General features: G+C 40.2%; 1 protein-coding gene across 4 annotated transcripts in view; it reads right to left on the reverse strand.

Annotated features, from left to right (window-relative positions):
* Positions 1-20,469, reverse strand: part of ATP8A2 (ATPase phospholipid transporting 8A2) — a 349,977-nt gene that overhangs the window by 204,738 nt on the left and 124,770 nt on the right. For all 4 annotated transcript variants that reach the window (XM_055702611.1, XM_055702612.1, XM_055702613.1 and 1 more), the window contains one exon: positions 4,426-4,598. In XM_055702611.1, coding sequence (XP_055558586.1) covers positions 4,426-4,598 — 173 coding nt within the window. The remainder of the gene's footprint in view (positions 1-4,425; positions 4,599-20,469) is intronic.

Genomic DNA, 20,469 nt, shown 5'->3' on the forward strand with positions numbered 1-20,469 from the left:
CAGTGGCCGTTAGACACACTGTAACAGTGGAAGACAACCCCATCAGAAGATACCATCTTTCCCTCCTAATGCAAAATGGGGCCAGGTTTCAGTTTCTTTTTCAGATTACCGTGAGGAGAATCAAGTTCAACTACAGTTTATGCCTGAAGCCCAGCAAATGAATATACAGTATACCTTAAGTATATTTTTTAAAAAAATATCTCTGAATGGCAAACGCAGCTGAAACTCAAGACACAAAAAAGTTTTAGTAAATTTATGAAATATTAAGTCCCACGAATTCATGCTATATTTAGACTAGCAACACAACTCCTCCTAAAGTAGATAAACATCATACCGCTAAGTAAAAGACCCAGATCCCCCTCCCAATTAACATTTGTTTGAAGACTAACTCAATTTGACGTTTCCTCTTGCTATGCCAATTACACTTAAACTTCACAGGACAAAGTTTTTAAGTGCACTGTCTTTTCAACACACAAAATAGTATTAAAAACAACCCAGATCAGAAAAAAAGTGGTTTTCTTTCTTCAGTATCTACCACCTACCAAGTAAATTGATAGTTCCTGCAAAAACTTAAGGGCTACTAAAGGCATTCCTGTTTTTTCCCTGTGGATTTAAAACTCAGTTATTTTGTTCCTCTTTTTAAGCCTATGAAATTACATCATGTTCTCCCCTTTGATTTATACTTAGAAGTATTTTTTCTGCATTGTTGCTCAATTTGCCAATTCACTAAATTAAAACTGCTGCTGGCTCAGTCACAAAATATCGTGAGGGGAAATGTTCAATATTACATGTCTCTTTGCAAGACAGGACCATTCATTATCTTCATTTAATTACATATATTAACATAGTATAATTTTAATAAGTTGCAATTTTTGATTTGTTTCAGCTACACAGGTCTTTGACCTAGCTTATCAAATCTTTGAGAAATAAACTAACAAACTGCTTGGGAAGGATCTTTACCAAAGCATTATGATAGGAGTATGAAACTAAGAAACTTGTATTTGCTCAACATTTGTTAACTTTCCAACAAATTAAACAGTGTGTCTGCAACACAAGGTCAATTCCCTTCCTGAGCTTAGTGCTCCCTAAGACCATGGTCACTCTGCACAAAGAGAATGCTGACCTTCCTACTGTCCCTGCATCTGCGCCTGTTGCATTCAAGAGAAGATTGCTGTAATTATGTGAGCTCCTTCTTATAAAACACAAAACTGAAAAAGTGAGAACCCTCCTCTAACACCTCATCCGCTTTTACTCTACCCTCCCCCTGCACCCCGCCTCAAAAAAAAAAAAAACAAACAGCAAATCAGCAGGAGGAAAAAAAAATGCTATTAAAAAAATATTGGGGCAAGTCATTGCAATTGACAGCTATTTCGAACAGGACTTGAGAGAAGACAAGGAGCACTGGCTGGAAAAACCAAGATATCTGTCCCCAGTCCGAATCCTAGAATCACCCAGGTTGGCAGAGACTTCTGGAAATCAGCTGCTCCAATGCCCTTGGACAAAGCACGTCAGCTAGAGCAGCATGACCAGCACTGTGTCATCTAGTTGAGTTTTCCGTGTCTCATAAGAACAGAGATTCCACAACCTCTCTGGGAAGCCCATTCCCAAGCATTGCAGCACCCACACAGTGAAATCGTGGGGATGTGTTTTGCTTTCAGAAAGACATTCATGGGTTTTGTCTGTTGAATCTTGTCCTGTCACTGAGCACTGCAGAGAAGAACCTGACTCCCTCACCTTCACTCACTCCTATTTTGTATTTATACAAACTGCTAAGCACATCTCTGAGCCTTCTCTTCTCTAAGGTGACTGCTCCCAGCTCTCTCAGCCTCTCTAATCAGGGACTCTCCAGTCCCTTAACTGCCTTAGTGGCCCTGCACTTGCACTGAACTCTCACCATTAAACCTCTTCGTATCTTACACTGGGGATCCCAGAACTAGACAGCACTCCAGATGTGACCTCAACCTGCTGGCAACACTCCTCTGTGCTGCAACCCAGGATACTACTGGCCTTGTTTTGGGGGGGTTTTGGGGGGGCTGGGTGGTGTTTTTTTGTTTTCGTGTTTGGTTTTTTTTTTACCACTAGAGTACACTGCTGCCCCATAGTCAGGTTGTCTACCGGGATCCTCCTTAAAAAAACAACTGGACAAAGCTGCTTTCTAACCTGGCAGCCCCCAGCATTTCCTGGTGCAAGGGACTGCAGCTTCCCAGGCACAAGACTTGGCACTTGCCCTTCCCGAGCTTCATGAACTCTCTGCTCAATTCTTTAGCCTGTCAGGATCCCTCAGGACAGCAGCACAGCCACATAGCCTATCAGTTGCTCCTCCCAGTTTTGCATTACCTGTACACTTGCTGAGGGCACACTCCTTCTGACTGTCAGGGCATTAAAGACTACATTGAACAGCCCCAGTATTGTATCCTACAGTACATGAGTCCAATAGTCCCAACACTTGGAAAGAAACTAGTCAGAGATGGGAAAAGCTAACAGGTTTATCTACCTCAGGTTCATGGTCTACAATTGCTTTGCCATGCAATATTTGCATGCTAATGGGCACATCATAAAAGCAAGAAAGACTGCAAAACAGTACTACAAGGTCTCTATATACTCATTCCCTACAAAGCAGGTCTTGCTTCTAGAACACAGATAAAACCTAGTGTCTACCTAAATCAATAATCCCTTCACAGTTCTCCCCATATAACAACAACAAGCACAATCCCTCACATACAGACGCAGGGTCCTTAAGGCTGCATAATCTTTCCAAATTAAAAATGATGCAGCAGAAAGCTGTATCCAGTAAAGCAGGCCAGCTTTTGTCTGTCATTTTCTTGGTGCTCTTATTTCCTCCTTCTGAAGTAGTCATGACATGGGACCACATCTATGTATGGTTAAATCCACACACAGCAACAAATTCTGCTGTGACTTAGTCAAGCAAGTGGTAGTCTTAACATTTAATAGGGCACATTGCACTGTTATACACACTCTTGCATAGCATACATAATTGATAAGACAACTTGAATTCATCCAGAGACTTTCTCCAGAGCTGAATTAAACAGTCACACAAACTTCTTGCTACCCAATTCCTATTGCTTACAAAGGACCACTTCCATTACTCCTCCTCTTCAGTGTCTACTATCGTCAGGCAATCTGATTTAATATTTTCTCCTGATCTTTCATAATTTTACAAAAGATCAGACTCAGTTAGGACTGACGGCAGCAGAGAAAATTGCATTATTCGACAGCACTTAATTTCAGTGAAGAACTTAGTTCCTCCTCCATAGCAGCAGTGAAGACACTACTAACAAAGTTGGTTTCCAATGTACTTGGCATAGCAGTGTGCACCCCCACCCAAGCCATAACCACCAGAGGGGGTTGTGATGGCTGCATCCAGCTTACTCGGAACTTCGGCAGACAGATGGCAAAGTGATAGCCAAGGGCTATCTGGAACAGTGAACCCAACACTGATATGTAAACGTGACTAAAGTGAATCATATTATTTAACTAATACTGGATAGATCAGGGCCCAACAAGCTCTCCTGCACAGCACTGGGCTGCGCACCAGGACCTCCCCTTGAGTAGGAATGCCTCTCGAGGTTACTCCTTGAGATTGAGTAATTCCATGCTGCAACAGATATTGGGTAAAGTGATTAACAGCATGCTGAATTTTGAAATCTTAGCTAAGTAGCATAAAGGATTGATTGCACATATATAATTCTTAAAACATAAACCATTGACCACATCTAGGAGCGGATCCAGCTGCACCTAGACTCCTGAGGAGTTTAGAAAGTAAATGGGTCCTTTCTGAACCTCATGAGTCAATAGGAAAGTCTCCTTGACGGTTTTGTCTGATCCTGTCCTGTACACAGTAAATAAGTATACCTTGCCATCAAACCTTGTTAAACAACTGTCACTTTCACCATTTAAGTTAGTTATATCAATAAAGTATACTGTTACTTCTTTCTTACACGTGAGCAGCATGACTCCTTCCAAGACTGCTTCCAAGAGGTAGCGGAGTTCTACAATCAGGATGTAACCTGAAGCTGACTGAATGCTCACCTTGAAGGTGTACAAGCTCTCCCGCTGCACTGTAGAGGATCCAGTAAGAGAGAAAGAACTGAAATCTTAAATTTGTTGGCCTGTCAGCCTCATGAACACTTTCACAGACCTGTCTGCACTGTAAGAGCAATACCTCTCTACAGTCCTCCTTTACTCCTCCCAGCACAGCCTCACTTTGTTACAGTTCCACAGCAGAGGAATCAAGTATATCGACTAGCTCAGCGTGGCATGCCTCCTCTTGAATATCGCACTGTTGCCCCTACATCTATATCCCCTGTGAGCACTATAAGCATAAACAGAAAGTTAACATGACAAGTAAGATTTCACAGGTTTCATGTCCATTTCATTACCAGAATAAGTCCCAGAACTTCTTACCTGCAACAAATCACCGCTTTACAGGAAAGTGCCAAGTCCAGAAAGCTCTGCCTGACTTCAAATGAAAGGGCATACTTCAATGTGTGGCCATCAATAATCAGAGCAATATCGTTTTCCTTGCCCAGCGACTCCCCCAAACTGGTACAGTGTTGAGTCAGAGAGGCTCTTGTAGCCTGAAGAATAAACAAAGAAAATAGTGTTTCCTTCTAGTATAAGTAAAGTGCATCTAAACTACAGCAAGGCATCTCTGGACTATGCAATGGAGCACAGTATACACACACGCAAACTAGCACTGACATGAGTTAGTGTTTCCATAAGACCTCAGTCAGACGTATTAATCTGTCACAAATTAGCAAAAGCTGCACCTGTTCGCCTAGGAATACAGGCCTTGTTTCAGTGGAGACTCTGGCATCTCCACTACACACTGCCACATGACACATGACCACAGTAGCTGATACATTCTTTTCAGCTGTAGGGCAGGTATAACCTAATGCCTTTCATTGCTTTTGACACTATTCAAAGTATTACTATTTATTCAAACAGTATTTCCTACTCTAAAAAAGTTTTCACTGACATCTGCTGATGAGGAAAAAAGAAAAAATATAAATCAAGTGTTCATGTTTCACTGTCACCCCAAATTTTGCCATCTTCCTACTGCAGTGAATTTAACACTTACAGAAACCTGTTCTATTCCCATGCAGGTTAGTTTAATCATCAGTTCTAGCTGAGTTAACCACTACTAAATGGTTCAAGAAGTTTCTCATTATCTGAGGTGCACATGCAGTTTTTGATAGAGAAGGTCTTGACACACAGAACACAGAATAACAGAACACAAAAAGCAAACTCTTCAGAACCAGTCAAATGCTACTTTTAGGATTATATACCTTTTCAGTTTTTTTACTTTGTTTTAAAATTTGTCTCAGTGACATATACAACTGGTTTTTGTTTCAGCAAATCCTCATCCATTTCTTACACTAAAAAAAATAGAAAATGTACTCCTGCTCATCTTAACTGTGCAGCTTTGAGTAACTGCTAAACCAAGAAGTACACATGCTTCCGCTTATTGTTATTTAAAGGTACTCATTTTGTGACGTGTCTGTGCTGGTCTAAGCAAAATACTTTTTTTTTTATATAACACGAAAAAAAATCCACTAGAACAGAGTTATAACTGTCAGAAATGAAAACATGACATTTATGCCTCATTGCAATCCATTCATCAGTTTACAGATCCAGATTTCTTTAGAGGATTGCAAAACCACAAACCATTGCTAAGTGCTGCATTTCCTACTTGCATCTCCAGTTTAACAGACAGATGTAAAAAAAAACAAACAACAAAACTGAAGTAGCTAAAGTAATTATTCTGGACCACACACCTGCTGGTCTAGAGAAACAGGTTACCTCCATGAAGGCCACCAGTGATGTGGTCTGGATTTCTCTTTCTATATTCAACTAAAGAACATGAGTTGGGGGTTTTGCACACGGTTGAATAAACTGAAGTAGTATAGAAACCTGCATACATGAACCCCCTTAAGACGACAGCAGAAGTAATATTTAAGTTGCATCTCTTCAACATCAAGCACATCTGAGCCAAAAAGCTCTATTTCCACATCGTACTACTGAAACAGCGAGAATCAAGTTTACATCCTTAAAATAACTTAGTTCGGTACTCTCTCCAGCATCTATCCATGAAAGGAAGAGATGAGGGAAATCACAAAAAGAAACTTCTAGTACCATAAGGTTATTAATTTCTTGATGTAAGCTTTCACAAACTGTTTCTATGCACTCTGAAGAAAAAAAGAGTCATACTGAGATTATTTCCCGCCCCCCCCTCCCTAAAGTGACAGGAATTTCTTCTGACCTGGGTGCTTGCAGGACTGTTTCTTATTTCTTTCCCCTCACCATGGGTGCAGCGTGTTGTCCTTCCTTACACAGATCTTCCCAGAGGTGCTGCCATCCTGGCCGAGGGGCTCAACTGCGCCCTGCAGAACCGGCCGTGCCTGCCATGGGGCACCCTCCTTGCCAAGGCCCCTGCAGCCCCCAGCACCTTGCCAGACAGCCACACCGCCTGACCAAGAGGAGCGCTATTACAGTGGCTAGAGAAGCTGAGGTAAATTAATTCAGTTTGTTCAACTACTGTTAACAGAGCTAGTCAGCACCCTCCAGGACAAAGAACCACAGGCAGCACGTATAGTGGAAGACCTCCCCTCCCCCCCTTTTTTTTTCCCCTTGTTGCTACACTTCAGCGAAGTTGGGTTAGTGTGGTCTCTCTCTCACTTGCTAAAAACCAAGCACCAACAACAATATGGCTGCTCAGATGTTACACAGCCTGTCAGTGCTCCCCAGCCTCCCAACAGGCATGGCCCCGCGGGCCACCACCACAGCTCCGGCACCTCAAACCGCAGCCCTTGGGAGGGCCCCATTCGGTGCACCACAAGCCCTCATCTATTCCTCTCACTTCCCCCCCCCCCCCCACTCCCATTTTGGTGACAAAGTTTTAGCAAGGTGGTAATAGTAGTATTCACCCTGGCTACAGGTAACCTGACCATAGCCATCAGCAACCACAACCAGGCCAAATCTCACTGCCATCACAGTAACAGCAGGATCACCCAAAATACTTAGGATTGAACACTGCAATAATGTTTTACTGAAATAATCAAGAAAAGCATTCCCTTTCTGTTCAGTTTTTCTGCAAAGGTTTCTATTGCAGAATTACATCAATGATTTTTAAATGCCCATGTTCATAATATCATGGCAAAGGATTTTGTCCTTTATCTTTTTACTTCTAGCTCAAAAAAGAATCCCCTTGTTTCAGAAAGATACACTAGGTTCCCAAATTAAACAACTAATTCATTTTTAAGAATGTTTTGCGTGTGTAATACTGAGTGAACTTGATCTGACTTCTGTCAAGACAGCCAGAGTACACTGGGCAGCAAGACTGAGTGCACTGGTGGTTAGAGGCTACAGATTTTTGCTTGTCTTAAATCATGTTTCTCATATAAAATTCAATAAATACATTAAAAGTTCAAAATTTATCACAAAATTGCTAAACATGGCAGTACTTCCAGCCATCTGCTGCATAAAGTTCTGAAGTCTGCCTAAATCAGTTTTACACAAATAAAGCCAGCAAAATAAAAGACCAAAATAGCCATACAGTCAAACTACATCACATCCATAGCCCGAAGCAACCATCCGGGAATGACTGCAAGAACAAGCAAGCATATACCACCACTCCCAGAGGAGCTTCTGGGCCCCCCTGGCTGGCAGCTCAGGGACCTCCTGGGCCAGGTGCAGAATCTGTTATGGGAGAACACCTGATCCCCAGTTAGCATTAAGAACTGTGGGAAACAGATCAAAAAGCTAGCAAGAGGAGAGAGGTCACCTCCCTTCCAGAGGGAAGCAGGATGCAGAACAGCATGTTGGCGAGGAAACCCCAAGAAACATTGGAGATTAGGTGAATTGGGGGTGGTGAAGAATTTAAGAATATGACAGCAGTCAAGACAGCATTAATGAGTAGAGGAGAAGGATTAGGTAGTCAGAACGACTGAACTTTCTTGGGCCAAACAGGACACAGAAGTGGCACGCCACCTTAACACAACAATGAAGAAAAAGAAGAGGGGAAGTTGCTTTGCAATTTATTTTCTCTCAACACACAGACTGGTGTTGTAGTCAAAATAAATGCACCAATTCACTAAGAAACTGGCCCCAAACTGGAGGCAAATTTATGGATTGTGTAATTGAGTATGACAGCACACAATTCAACTATTTCCAACACACATTCATGACAAGAATGACTGTCATTCCCTGCTTCCCTGTTAAACTGTGAGGATTAGATTTATGACTTCATGGCATGCTTTATTTACACTGTACCTGAAAAATTTAACACAAAGTAGATGACAGAGCTTAAACCATTACAGACTGGTGTCAGGAAAACAAGGGTATGTCTTGGGGGAAGAAAACTGTTTTATCTAATTCAACACTAGTATGCAGTGACAACATTCACAGAAATCCTAAGGATGGTATAAAGGCATACAGTTTAAGTCATGTCATCATAACAGAACTTCAACTCAAGAACCTTGCCCCTGGGATCTTGAGGTAAGTGTCATCTCTCTTTCTTTACTTCTTCAGTCTTGCTCAAAACTTTTGCTTGCTCTCAGATGCCCAATTACCCCCGTCCGTCTCCCAAATCCACCCGTAAGAGTAAAAACTTCTCTATTTGAAACCAAGGGAGACAGTCCCTGCCCTTATTCCCTGTCTAGCCCTACTAGCAGTTCAGAAGAAACATCCTCATTTTCCTGTTGCTTCTTCACCTGACCCAACAGAAGGTAAAGGGCCAGAGTCCAACCACCCTCTTGTGCAGAGGCAGAGAAGAACCTGAGGGCAAGTTCAGGAGGATTATCCAGTATCCATCATCTGCTGCCCAAAAGGAAGTCACATCACATCAGAAACACTTAACAGAAGGTGTTGTTTCTTATCAGATGAGATTACTAGTCTCTCCATGGCTTATCATCATGGCTATGCCTAAACCTCATCCAATCCATGCCCTGGTCACTGAACTTACTTGTCTTACATAGAAGATGTCATGCAATTAGTAATATGAGTTAATAATACCCCAAAAAGCTATAAATCAAGGATTACAATCAAGCACCTCATTTAAACAGCAATTAGTAAAGCTCTCAATACACTATTGCATACACATGGCTTACAACTCAATAGCTTATACAGTAAAAAAAGCACTAGTTATTTTTGTTTCTTCCAACTACTTACAAATGTCATGTTTTAAAAAAGAACACAAACTACTGCTCCTGTAGGCCAGTGCAATTAAGAAAAAGAACCCAGCCCTAAATCTCACTGGGTACATAATAAAGACTTCCTAAGTAAGCAGAGGAACAAACATTTGGAAACCATGGGGAACTATATCTTTCCAGGGGCAACTCATTACTGATAATAACAGTAGAAAACTCTACTTTGATACCTAGCTTTTACTTTGTGCTTGACATCAAGGGATAAGTTTCTTCTTTGAGTCACATCAAACAGGAATAAATCAATCCTTTACTAAAACAAGCATCATGGAGCAGAAATCAATGCTAGTCCTAAGAAAATATCTGGATAAACTCAGATCTGTGAAATACCCGTGCCATTTTTACTGAGTACCCATCAAAATAAATTGAAAGTTCGTCAGCAATACTGTAATCCTGTATTTTTGTCAGAGGAAAATATTACAAGCACTTCACTTAACCATAATAAATTTGGTTTTCCCTGCCTCAGGATTTCCTTTGGAAACACAAAGCATCCAGCTACTCTAGGGAAACCTGGAGAGTGCCTGCCAAACTGAGTTGATAGTACTGGCATATCAAATAAATTTCCACCAAATATTTAAAATACAAATACAGTTTTACTTAAAGGTCAGAAGGTACATCAGCTGAGCAGTCCACAGGTTTAGTAGCCTTGATTCAGTGGGCTATTCAAATAAACACAGACACTTCATTAGCCAGCAGAGAACATGTACAAGCTTCAGCTCTCTGTTTAATCAGAGCAACATTACCAATTTAATTAGAGCTTCACAAGGGCTTAAGAATCCATTCATACAGGACCACCAAGGAAATCAAAGCTTCAGAGCACAAAAATTAGAAAAATATCAGTTAGATTGCAAAGAGTCAGCCACAGAGCTCGAAGTGAGGAACCAAAGGATATTAGGTTTTGATTTATTTTTATTCTACTTTTGCACATTTGACCTGGTTGGGGGAGTTGACTAAAAACATGAACAATTTTGACTCACACAAATGCATTTAAGGATTAATGTTATGGTCTTTATACTTTAAATTTAAGACATGGTGGTGTATTCCATAATAAACCTACTCCACATGCTTTTGCTGTTTGTTTTCCCATTTCCATATTGAGTCAGAACCAAACACAAACCTTGAGCAGAGCATTTACCTACATTACTGTCTTAACTTTCACATTTTGCTGTTCTGCATCCATAATTTCCATCCAGAACACAGAGTGACATGATTAGTTCACTATTACAAATCTCCATCGCAAAGTGTAATTTGTTGACAGGCAGACAACAAAAACATCCTGAAGCAGAGTGTGTGGTCTTTTCTCTCTGGACTGCACTCATGATCTTTAACAAACTTTTTAATAGCATGTTTGTATATTCTCACTCTCTAAAGCCTCAGAAAAAACACCCTGCTATGCCCAACTTTGTATTTAAACAACAAAACTGACAAATTTATTCTGGGATTTCCCAAGCTATTATTTTGTAATTTAACAGAGCAAATACTAATAATTCTCACACGATGCTTAGAGTGAATTTGGAAATCAGTGCAATCAGAGTTAATTAATCAGAGCTCTGATGACCTCACTGAAAACCAGAGCTGACCCCTCATACCATAATAAAAAAATTAGAAACATTACTACATCAACAAAACAGTAAGAGAGTGTGATTTTTTTGTTTGGGATTGTTTTTCTTTGGATTTTTTTTGCTTTTTTGTTTTCAGTTTTGTTGGGGTTTTGGAGGGTTTTTTTGTTTTGGTTATTTGGGGGGGAGGGGGGGCATTGTTTGTTGTTTTGTTTTTTTAACAGCAGCACACCATATAGCCCATTACCTCCCACAAAAGCTTGGGAAGTTTGCATGCTACAGCAAGCAATGTAAGTACAGAAGGCAATTTGGCATCCAAAACAAAACATCAGTATCAGATATGTGCCAAGAAAAAGTCAGCAGGAGCTGCAAAAGCTTTGGGTGCAAAAGACTTCAGCAGGATAACAGCCATTCCCTAAGATTATCTTACAAACTAGCTGATACCCAATGAAGAACTGGACAACTACTGTTGGATCATCAGCTCCAAATCTCCTCTTCCCCTTCCTGCCTGCTTTTCCCTGGAAAGGCTCACAAAGTCCCTGAGATTATAGTACAAAGATATAAGGCCTTGTCTGCACAGCCAACAACATTCATGTTTTATTCTAAGCATACAGTGATATGTGGCCCATGAAGCAAAAGGTCTTGGGAAGAAAACTAAATTCCAAACAGCATCACACAGACAAAAAGGCCTCTTTAACTGAAGAGAACTACTGATCCCTAGATTTGTGACCAAAGAGAGACACTCAAACCTAAAATGAGCATTAGGTTATGGCCTTCTTGGGCAGCCACATTTCATGTACCCTTCTTAGACAGCTTTTCTTCCATCTCAGAAGAGGTAAAGAGACCATCACAGAACAAGCTCCTGCAGTAAGAGATGTTAAACTAATAGTTTAACTGTCAGCTAAGTCAACTGTATATCCTACTTGTTGCTATATTTATCCTAAGTCTAGGAATTACTGCTAGCTATAGCAGTTGAAAGATTCTTTCAAAGTTAACTTCCTCTGTCATCCTGTAATTCCCTTCCAAACCGCTAAATCTGTGAGATTATATAAGTTACACAATCTGCTAACTCGTCCTGGAGTACACTGAAACGCCAGCTCAACCTATTTTACCAGTCCAAGAATTTACTTTTTATGATTTCTGCTGTTTCCTTCCTACGAGTGGACAATGTGAATAATCACATGTAACTATTTTTTTCTGTGCCGGAAAAAGTGGTTTCAAGTCAAAATACCAGCCATATCCCCCAGTGTTAAATGAAAACTCTTCCAAGGAGAACTTCAGAAAAGCAAGGATGTCACTGTGTAACCCCGTTAAAGGTAACTCCTGCCAGCCCTACTTCATGGAAAATTTCCTACTCTATCTTAATTGCAACTTAGAAGCTTCACCACACATTTAGTGAAGTCTTTCACTTCAAACTGTCCAGTTGCTGTACCTGAGGGATCTGCAAGGACATCTGGCAGAAACAAATTTACAGGAGATCAGGGATAATGAACATAAAGGCAAGACAAACTAATGTTTAAAACAAAGCTGGTGAAACCTGACAAGTTTTTAGAGCAACACTTGCTGGGCAGAAGAGTCACTGGAAGAGCTTTCCACAATAAATAATACATGTCCAAGAGCTAACCTTGAAAGCTCTCTTGAAACTAAGCAATAAATACCCCTATTTCCAGAACAGATACTCACTTAACCAATTATCCAGGTTTTGCACCAAACTTGACTAGGACAGCAAATAACTTCAATTTCGGAAAGCAGTCAGACAACTTCCAAAGGTCTAGTTATAAGCAAGGATGCTAAGTACATTGCCACAAGGCCTAATAAAGACAATTTATGCACAGAAAGAGGCCAGCTACAGGATTTGCTGGTCAGATTCCTCTGCTCCCTTGCATTTGTGACTTCCTGCATCTGATACATTTTCCAGCAGCTGATTCTTTAACTACCTCTGTGTACTTCTAGACTTAGATTGTGGATACAAATACAAATTCAAACATAGTGTTTGCTAGGTGCACTGTGTCACCTGTTTACATAAAACTGATCCAAAAGCCATGGTTTACGTACAATTAAATGGAAACTCAAAACATCAGTAGAACTGGTAGTACTTAGTTATTAGTATGAGGATATGTACGGCCTCATAAAAATCAACTCTATAACAACATGGCCCTCCATGTTCAACTCAATGATTTTTGAAAGAGCGTCTGCATACCTTCTCAATGACGAGGATGTTCTTAAGAGCTTACACAGAACTACCCAAGCTTTCTTCTACCTTTAAGACTACCACAAAGCCAAAAAAACCCCCCACTAAACAAACCTGATAGCGGTATGGACATTAGTCTGACCACCTAGCCATACAGTGCAACAGACAAGACAGTATACGTTGAACAGAGCAGGCTATATTACTGTGCCATAGTTTCTTGCCTTTTGACTTTTTCAACACAGCATAACACTTAACTCACATTCACAAGTGACCCACCTACTCCTTTTCTGCTCTCCATCTTGTGTTCAGATGGTTAAGCACTCCTGTGCAATAATATGACCTTGCGTCTTACTGGTTTTTTCCTGCAGCTTCTTTTAGAACAGGCCAGGATAAACAACAGAAAAGCACGAATATGTGATCAGGTGCTCACAGAAGTTCTGAGAGTCATGAGGGACTTGGAAGTGTCTAACAATATGAATATACTTGAAGGAACAGTAGTTATGTTGGGACCTACGAGTTACAGGATTATGGCAGAAAAGCCAAGAGTACAAATAAGGCTAAGATTGTTCCTAGAAAAAGAAAAATCAGGTACCAAAATATCTCAATATGCAAAAAGATAAACTATGCAGCTCTGTATGAAAATCCGTCAACTGTAAGGTTCTTATAAAGCCAAAAGTAGAAATATTAACAGTGAGGTGGTTTTGTTTACTAACTCACTGAAAACAATATTATGCAGAGATGCCTCCAAAAGTTACATATTTCCAAAACCTAATTTTAAGAGTCTATCCAGGCCTTAGCTTTACAGGACAAACAGAATATAAGGACACTCTCCAATTCCAAAGCCAAGAGAACCCTTGAAAGCTAACGACTTTAACATATGAATACTTCACTACTTTGCATTTCCAAAAAAATACTGAAAGCATCTCCCAGTTTAGGAAAGCTTGAATACTTAAAGACACACGAGTCACTTCAAGTTCAACCTGTACACACAAAACTACTCAGCAAATTGATCATGGGAAAACATCAGATCCCAGCTGATGAACTTCAATTTACTCTTTTCAGTAAGATCAACATTTAACAAAAAACAACAAAATAAAAAAAATAATCAGGCTCATCAATAGCTATTGCTCAGTACTATTGCAGTGCTCAGCCTGTGTCACATGCTGATTTGAAGAGATAAGTAAGAGCACATACTGTGGGAGCACTCCAATGACACTTAACACTCAAACACTAACTTGATCATCTAAGTCCCAATCAGTTATTTGACTTAACCACTTTGAAGTGATTCTCCAAAGACTGAAAGGTACAACTGTGTCCCATATTCACTCTAATATAAAACAAGCATGATTTAAAAAAAACTTCAGCCTCAACTAACTGTAACACATTTGATCCCAGATTCCTCTGACAGGAATGCCAAAATAGCTTAATATTCTCAGGACCTGGTGAGAAGAGAAGTATGCATGTAAAGTAGCTGGCAGATAGTCTGTTTTAAACCATTTCAGCAGGAAGCAAATAAAAAACCTGTAGTTTCAAAATCTATTCCCAACAAGGTTCCTCACAGAGCCCCTGGAAACTTCAGTTTAACTTAAGTGATATGAGTGGATGGTTTTCCCAGAACGTATTACTGTTACCATCATCCACCTTCCCACAAGAGTCTGCAGAAGTTGATCAAGCAATACCTGCATCTCTCTTACAAAACTACTTAATAAGCTCAGATACCACAATTATGCACAAACAACCCCAGCAATATACCATCTGTTCATCCAAACCCATTTATGAGAGTAAGTTCACCATGATGTTTAAAGAACCACAACGTTTAAAGCATTAGGTAAATACTGTTGTACAGCATGTGCAAGTATCACTAAAAACGTAAGACACTGTAAGAACCCACTCCTAAAACACGTCAATCAAATAACTGATTCTACACAGCAGTAATTGCTTATTTAATGGCACCATGATTCTGCTTGATAAATATGACCTCCTACCAAACAAAGAAAAACATCATATGGAGGACCAGAAATATCAGATGGCCTCACTCAGATAATTTTCATAGCTTTCAATGTAACTTCAGCCTGAAATTCCTTCACAGTAAGCCAAGTAATCTAAAACGTCTATATACAAAGAGTCCTTAATTTGCACAGCAAGTCTCAGGTTATCATACACACAGACTAAATCATGCCTTCAAAAATTAGATAAACAGATCATATCAGTACTTCCATGTCTCCAGTGGCAGCTGAAAGTCCAGATGAATTGGACCATCAAGAGCTATAGCAATTGTAACTCTAGCAAGAGCTATAGCAATGTAGACAATTAATCAAGGATGTTTTCCATTCTGTAGCAAACCGATTATGCAGGAGCCAGGGAACTCTGTAAACAGGGAAGAAAATATACCCTGAAGGAAACTCTGTACTGTCAGCAGTACATTTATCTCCAAGTATGTTCCATGTAGTTTAAGAAGAAAAATGAAACTGAACTTTTACAAGCTTTGTCTGATCACAGAAAAATTATCTCTACATATGTCAGACAGATACACCATCTCTAAATGCACATCCTGTATAAGGCATTACAGATAGTTCAAGAGCACAGTGAACAGCAGCACCAAACAGCTGCCCACTTTAAAAGTACAAGGGTAAGTACTTAATTCAAACAATACAGAATGCCAGATGGCTGCATGCTAAACTTAAGGATGTCTGTTAAAAAAAAAGTGCTGTCTTTATTAAGGAATAAGTATGAAGTAAGTATGAAGTCCCCCTGCAACCCTGAGCTGGGGGTTCAGGGGGAAGAGGGAAAGAAGTAGGAGGGAAAAAAGACTTTTTCCAAATTAATAGGTAAAACCGATTTGTTCAAAACAGGCTGAGAGAGCTGGGGTGGTTCAGCCTGGAGAAGAGAACACCCTGAGGACACCTTAGAGCAGCCTTCCAGCACCTAAAGGAAACTTTTAAAAAAGATAGGGACAAACATTTCAGTAGGGCATGTAGTGATAGGACAAGAGGGAATGGCTTTAAACTGAAAGAGGGCAGATTTAGGATATTAGGAAGAAATTCTTTACTGTGAAGACGGTGAAGCACTGGTAACAGGTTGCCCAGAGCAGCTGTGGCTGCCCCATCCCTGGCAGTGCTCAAGGCCAGGCTGGATGGGGCTGCGAGCAGCCTGGTCTGGTGGGAGGTGTCCCTGCCCATGGCGGGGGGGGGTGGGACTAGGTGATCTGGAAGGTCCCTTCCAACCCAGACCATTCTGTGATTCACTAACCAGTCATCTCCTACCTTGCAGATTAATAATCATGGCAACATGTGCTGCTAGAATTGGTGGTACTAGCATTTTAACTTTTTGAAATAAAACCCATAATTTCCTACAACAGTACTTTTTCCTCAGATTAAAGAGACGCTGATTACAGGAGTGGCGTCTTCAAAATGCCAATCTTCAGCATAAAATCCTACTAAAAATACTAATTTTCTTACATATCAAGAACAGTGATGTCTCAACATTCTCAGCCCAAATAACTGACATCCTAAGCAGTCAGCCAGTGCAACACAGCCGCCATGAAAAGCCATGAGCCTTTTGCAGCTCTTCGAGTTCTCAGAGGACAAAGCTTGCAGCATAACAAACAATTGTAGGAACAATTGTAGTCAAATGGGCAGTTGATCATCAACTGCTCTTCAAGTGCTATGAAAAACAAAAAATAATGTCAAACTGAACCAATGTCATATTAATAATTCCAACTTAAGTGAGAAACACATGTACCCAGGGAAAACTAAGTATAGTATAGTATCAAATAGTATAGCTAAAATCCTATTCTCTTCACACTAAGAGCTGGATTAGGTTTATTTTCACATTTTTCATTTACCCCAGAAATGCTCTACTTAAGACAACCTCTCTATTTCTTCAAATACATATTAGATGTTTGATGACAGAACAGTTTATGGTACACGTAAGATAGTTTATTACATACTACAGAAAAGGCAAGAAAGTAATGCTTGTTCTGGACACTAACACATCTGTGTAATTATTAAAAGCAACCATATTCTGCCAAAAGGAAGCAGTTTGTTAGTTTCGCTAACAAGCTAGAATGCCTCAGTGTCTTTACATTTTGGTATTTTAGCTTTATTAAATTCATTCAACAGAATAGGCTTTTTGTTTTACTTCCTTCTACATTTTGTCAAACAAGTCCCAGTTGCTTTTTCTCTTTCAAGTCAGAGTCCAGCTTTTCCAAGACAGGAGTAAGCTCTTTTGTTTAGACCATCAAGGAAATTATGTTTCTGCTAAGTAATATCCCAAAGATAAAAGCCAGCCTTTCAGCACAACTGGGTAAATCTTCCGATCAATAAGATACCACAGCCTTCTGCTTTGTATCGTGAAGATACAGGATTCTGTGTTACAGTGTCTTAACCACATGCTTCTGTGGTTGAAGTTGTTGGTACACTCAGATGCCCACAAACTGCTATGGAGAATTCAGACAAGTGACACTAGTGTGCAGACATACAAGTCCGCCTATTATTTATTCCCCCCCCAAAAAATGGTGTTTCTCTCATTATAAGCATGTAGGGTGCTTTAAAGACCCAGATCTGAGCTAGAGATCCTGACTTGTTCATATGTGTGTGTATAAAAAAAAACCCCATACAAAGTAACGTGTATGTGTATTACCACTGTTAGAAAACCCCAATTGATTTATATATAAAATATAACCATCCTGATTCAATAATATTAAAACAACTTTTAATGAAAGGGAGGCAGAAAGAACAGCCAACCATGTAGAGAAGACTATACTGACGGAGTTTTATTGTTGGCAGCAAGTAAGGAATCCCTGTGCGTTTATGCATAGAAGACTGAACACTAGCCACAATGACATACAGACTAGATTACAGAACCCATCTTTTCTCCAAAAGGATGCTATACACAGGGAACACATAGTATTGAGTAGACAGATTTCTAGAAGACAGGATTGCTTCAACATGATTTTCTCAAGCTGCAGTATCTTGCCAGTAGAGACACAAGCATGTTCCAAAAAACAGTGTTCACTGTGAAAAAATAATCTTGTTTTTTCAAGTCACATTACATCTGTAGTCTGGAAAATAAAAACTTTTTGGTTTACCTTTTTATATAAGGTAAAACCAATCTGTAAGACATCAAAATCAAGTTGAAGGACAGAATTTTCCTCTCTACAAACCAATAACATGAAAAAAAAAGGGGGGGGCTAGGGAAAGCCACAGCTTCAATTATTTTTTAAGTCTTCCACTCTCAGTTTCCTCTCCAAAATCCCCCTTGAAAAAAAAATATCACTATTAGCATCTGTGTAGTTAATAGCTCCGTTGCATGCTAGTGTAAGTAACAGAGGCCATACCGCTGTCAGAGTTCATAGCCAAAGTTATTCCAGTACTCAAGTAAAAGGAAACTGCTTTGAGCATTAAGCCAAACAGCAAACCATAAACTCAAAGCTACTCAAGACAGTCCCCACACATGCAACAAGCCAACCTGTCATATTAGTCTTCCTTTCAAGTGCTTGTGTACTATCAAATCTGTTTCTCCAAGTGAAGCTAAGAAAGTTCCAGAACGGCTGATTAGCACAGGCAAGCTCTGTAATAAAACTGGCTTTTAAGAGACAGATTTCTTTTAACTCAAGTTGTTTTCTTAAAGCCCTGTTTTTGATTTAAACACAATACAGGTATTGAACAGAAATATGAGAAAACTTATAGTACTTGAAATACCCTTTGAGATTTTACTTCTACCTTTAATGCATGACAAGCATCAGAAGTTACTCATGTCCTTGGACTATATATTTTTCTTTTTTACCCATGGCTGACTAGGCAATAAAGCAACACTAAAAGGTGTATCAGATCCTTCTGAAAACAAGCTGCAGTCCCATGACCTGACCTCTTTCCCCAACAGCTTCTTGGATATGGGCGAACATGCATTTCTGGACTGTTCACATCCAACTGGGATTGCTTGAAGGACTCCTGAGCTCATTTACAGTCCCAGAACATCACTGTGACTCATTAAAGAATTAGTTCCAGGTTCCTGCCCTTTGACAGGTGCCCAAGAGAAGGCAGGATGCAACAGGCTACCCCAGCCACATGGTTAGTGGCCTCTGTGCCCTCTCAGGACTACCAAGGAAACACAGCCCAGCAAGCAGGCAGCAAGGCAGCGCTCTCTTGCCTGAGCTAGCTAGCCCCTTCAGCAAGCAACTGGAAAGATGACCTTCACGTCTAACAATGCTCACATTTAAGACAAAACAGTGTCCAAATTGCCCCACAAGGGCAGATGAAAAAGCCTGAGGAATATCAAAAAGCACACTAAGCACACCCCGAAGGACAAAAGTCTGGACATCCTGCACCTGGGAAACAGACTGTCTGAGGAAGAAATGAAGACAGGAAAGCTGGAACAGCAAAGATGTGTATAACTGGATTTTCCCTTATGCTGCATAACTAAAAATAAGTTCTATACCCCAGCATTTAAGCAGAGGACAGTAGCAGGACTGAAAACGTTTGATTACAGTTTAAGCCCATCAAATACAGTGCTGAAGTAGAGGCATACACTAAGGAATGAGACACACGATTGGGTTAAACAAGCAAGATGCTAGGAAATACTCCTGCTACATCAGCAGAGATCTCTACTATCTGAACACCTGGTAAATCTGTAGGATCAAGTAACTCTCATTCAATAATTTAAGGAAAGTGACAGGAGACCTGACACTGGTAAAGCGTGCAAAAAAAATTTACAAAAACTGAAGACCATTAGCATTACACTCAAATACCAGAAATCCAGATAGGTATATACTTGTTCAGCTTATACAGGACCCATAACTGAATTGACTGCAAAGCATTAGATAATTAAATGGAAAAGAGCATAGCCAAAGTATCCAAATGGTTTTGTGCAAGCCAGCCTGTTGAATCAACTTCATCGTTTTGCTCAAATAAGATTTGCTCACAATGCCAACTCTTCTGCCACGGCCTGACTACAAAATCAGTACTACACAACAATAACATCAGGTAAATATCTTAAAATAATCCAGCTTTAACACCTTTTGGCAGAGGATATCTGAAGAGCAGTTTTACATAACCAAGTTCTACTAAGATCAACTCATCCTTGATGCTGCTGTTTATCTTCCAAGTACCAAAACAAATGCAAACCTTGCTTGCTAATCTGCTGTATGCAAGACAAGACAGAAACAAAAATAGAAAGCTCTGGAAAAGCAAATACAAGAAGGTTTCCTGGAACATTTAACTTCAACTGGCAGCAAAGGATGCAGCACAGATCAGAACCTACTCTCCCACCACCCTTTTCTACTCTTGAAACTGGGCACAAGGCAGCCAGTTACTCCAGCCTATCCCTTGCCACAACACACACGAAGAACCAGCAGAAGGGTACAGCCACTGCCCACCTTCTGAAGGTCACCGTCTCAGGAGAAGTAGGGCAGAGTAGCTCACCACCAACAGTCCAGAAGTTGCAATAAAAATGTCACTGTTCCTGCTGATTTTTTACTTCAGTTGTAAGTCAAATT

The sequence above is a fragment of the Falco cherrug genome, chromosome 2, assembly GCF_023634085.1.
Source record: "Falco cherrug isolate bFalChe1 chromosome 2, bFalChe1.pri, whole genome shotgun sequence".
NCBI classification, from domain to species: Eukaryota; Metazoa; Chordata; class Aves; order Falconiformes; family Falconidae; genus Falco; species Falco cherrug.